General features: G+C 57.3%; 1 protein-coding gene across 1 annotated transcript in view; it reads left to right on the top strand.

Moving 5' to 3' along the window:
• LOC104161534 (drebrin-like protein) overlaps positions 1-594 on the top strand; it is a gene marked incomplete at both ends in the record, with an annotated part of 2,539 nt that extends 1,945 nt beyond the window's left edge. The window contains one exon of the mRNA XM_009700012.1: positions 517-594. Coding sequence (XP_009698314.1) covers positions 517-594 — 78 coding nt within the window. The remainder of the gene's footprint in view (positions 1-516) is intronic.
• Between the last annotated feature and the right edge of the window lie 632 nt (positions 595-1,226).

Here is a 1,226-nt window from a genome sequence, read left to right as displayed (position 1 = left end):
CTCTCCCCCCGGCCCTGCTTTGGTGGGGCAGTGCCAGGTTCCCGTGTGTCCTGGTCACTTCTTTGCTGACCGCTCCGGTCCGGGCTCTCCAGTGCTTTAACAACCCGACTTGTGCTTGAGGCAAGAGGAAAACCAGGCTGGAAGTCTCCGTTTTTGGCAAGATGCACGTTATTGGGGTTTAGCCAGCCCCGAGGGCAAGCATCAGGTTAAAGTAAGGTCTAAAACATCGCAGACTATGCTGAACGTGAGACCGTACTGGCTTTGTTGTTATATTCCATCACAAAGTGCCTCTTTCTTGTATTCTCCGTGCTAAATATCTTCCGTTGACCCTTTCAACCCAGCCTGCTGGCCGGTGGCTGCGTGGGGCTGGGGAGGCAAAGAGGGTCCGGCCGGTCCTGAAGCAGCAGGAGAAAGCTGCCAGAAAGTTGCGGGGACAAATTTCTGCAGAGGAATGCAAAAAACCTGTGATTGCTCCGTGACTGCCGCTCACACGTGCTGCCTTCTGCCTCCCCGCAGGGCTCTGTCTACCAGAAGACAAATGCAATGTCCGAAATCAAGAGAGTCAATAAAGATAATTTCTGGGCCAAAGCTGAGGTGGGTGCTGCCGCTTCTCTTCAGCAGCCAAGCACGAGTAGGATGGGGTGTTTGGATGCAGCTGGAGAGTCCTCTCCGTCTGCATCCCCCCTCTCTAACCTGGGCTCTCCCGCCCGGAGGAGTCGGGGATCCAGACCTCGAGCAGCATGGAGCTGGGCTGGCTGCGGGGGTCCCGCTGCCTCGGGGTGCGAGGGGAGGAGGAGATCAGTCTTGAAGAGCGAGATGCTTTTTATCTCATCTTAATTTGGCTCCAGGCTGCTGGAGCGGGCGCCGGGGCAGAGGGCTGGGCTGCAGCCCGGCTCCCAGCGGATCTGAAACTCCTTTTGGGCGAGGGGGCTGGTTTTTGACCTTTCTGAAGGCAGCTCTCCGAGGCTGAACAGGAGGGCAGGTCTGCTTTGTATTTTCTGCCCATTCAGGTTGCTTTACAGCGGGGTTTTACAGTGGTTTAGCAATAGCACGTGAACCGTCAGGCTGTTAGGGGCACCGCATGCCCTGGGAGCTGCCAGGGGATCTGCTGTGCTGGCTGGTGGCACGGCGCGGCGTCCGAAGAGCTGGAGGGGGGTTTCCCAGAGCTGGCAGCATGAAACCCACGACTTGGTGTCTGTCTCTCATTAGAAGGATGAAGAAAACCG

This window comes from Cariama cristata, unplaced genomic scaffold (genome assembly GCF_000690535.1).
Source record: "Cariama cristata isolate BGI_N322 unplaced genomic scaffold, ASM69053v1 scaffold18995, whole genome shotgun sequence".
In the NCBI taxonomy this organism is placed as follows: domain Eukaryota; kingdom Metazoa; phylum Chordata; class Aves; order Cariamiformes; family Cariamidae; genus Cariama; species Cariama cristata.
Note: the sequence above shows the minus strand (reverse complement) of the source record. Positions and strands in the feature narration are given on the sequence as shown.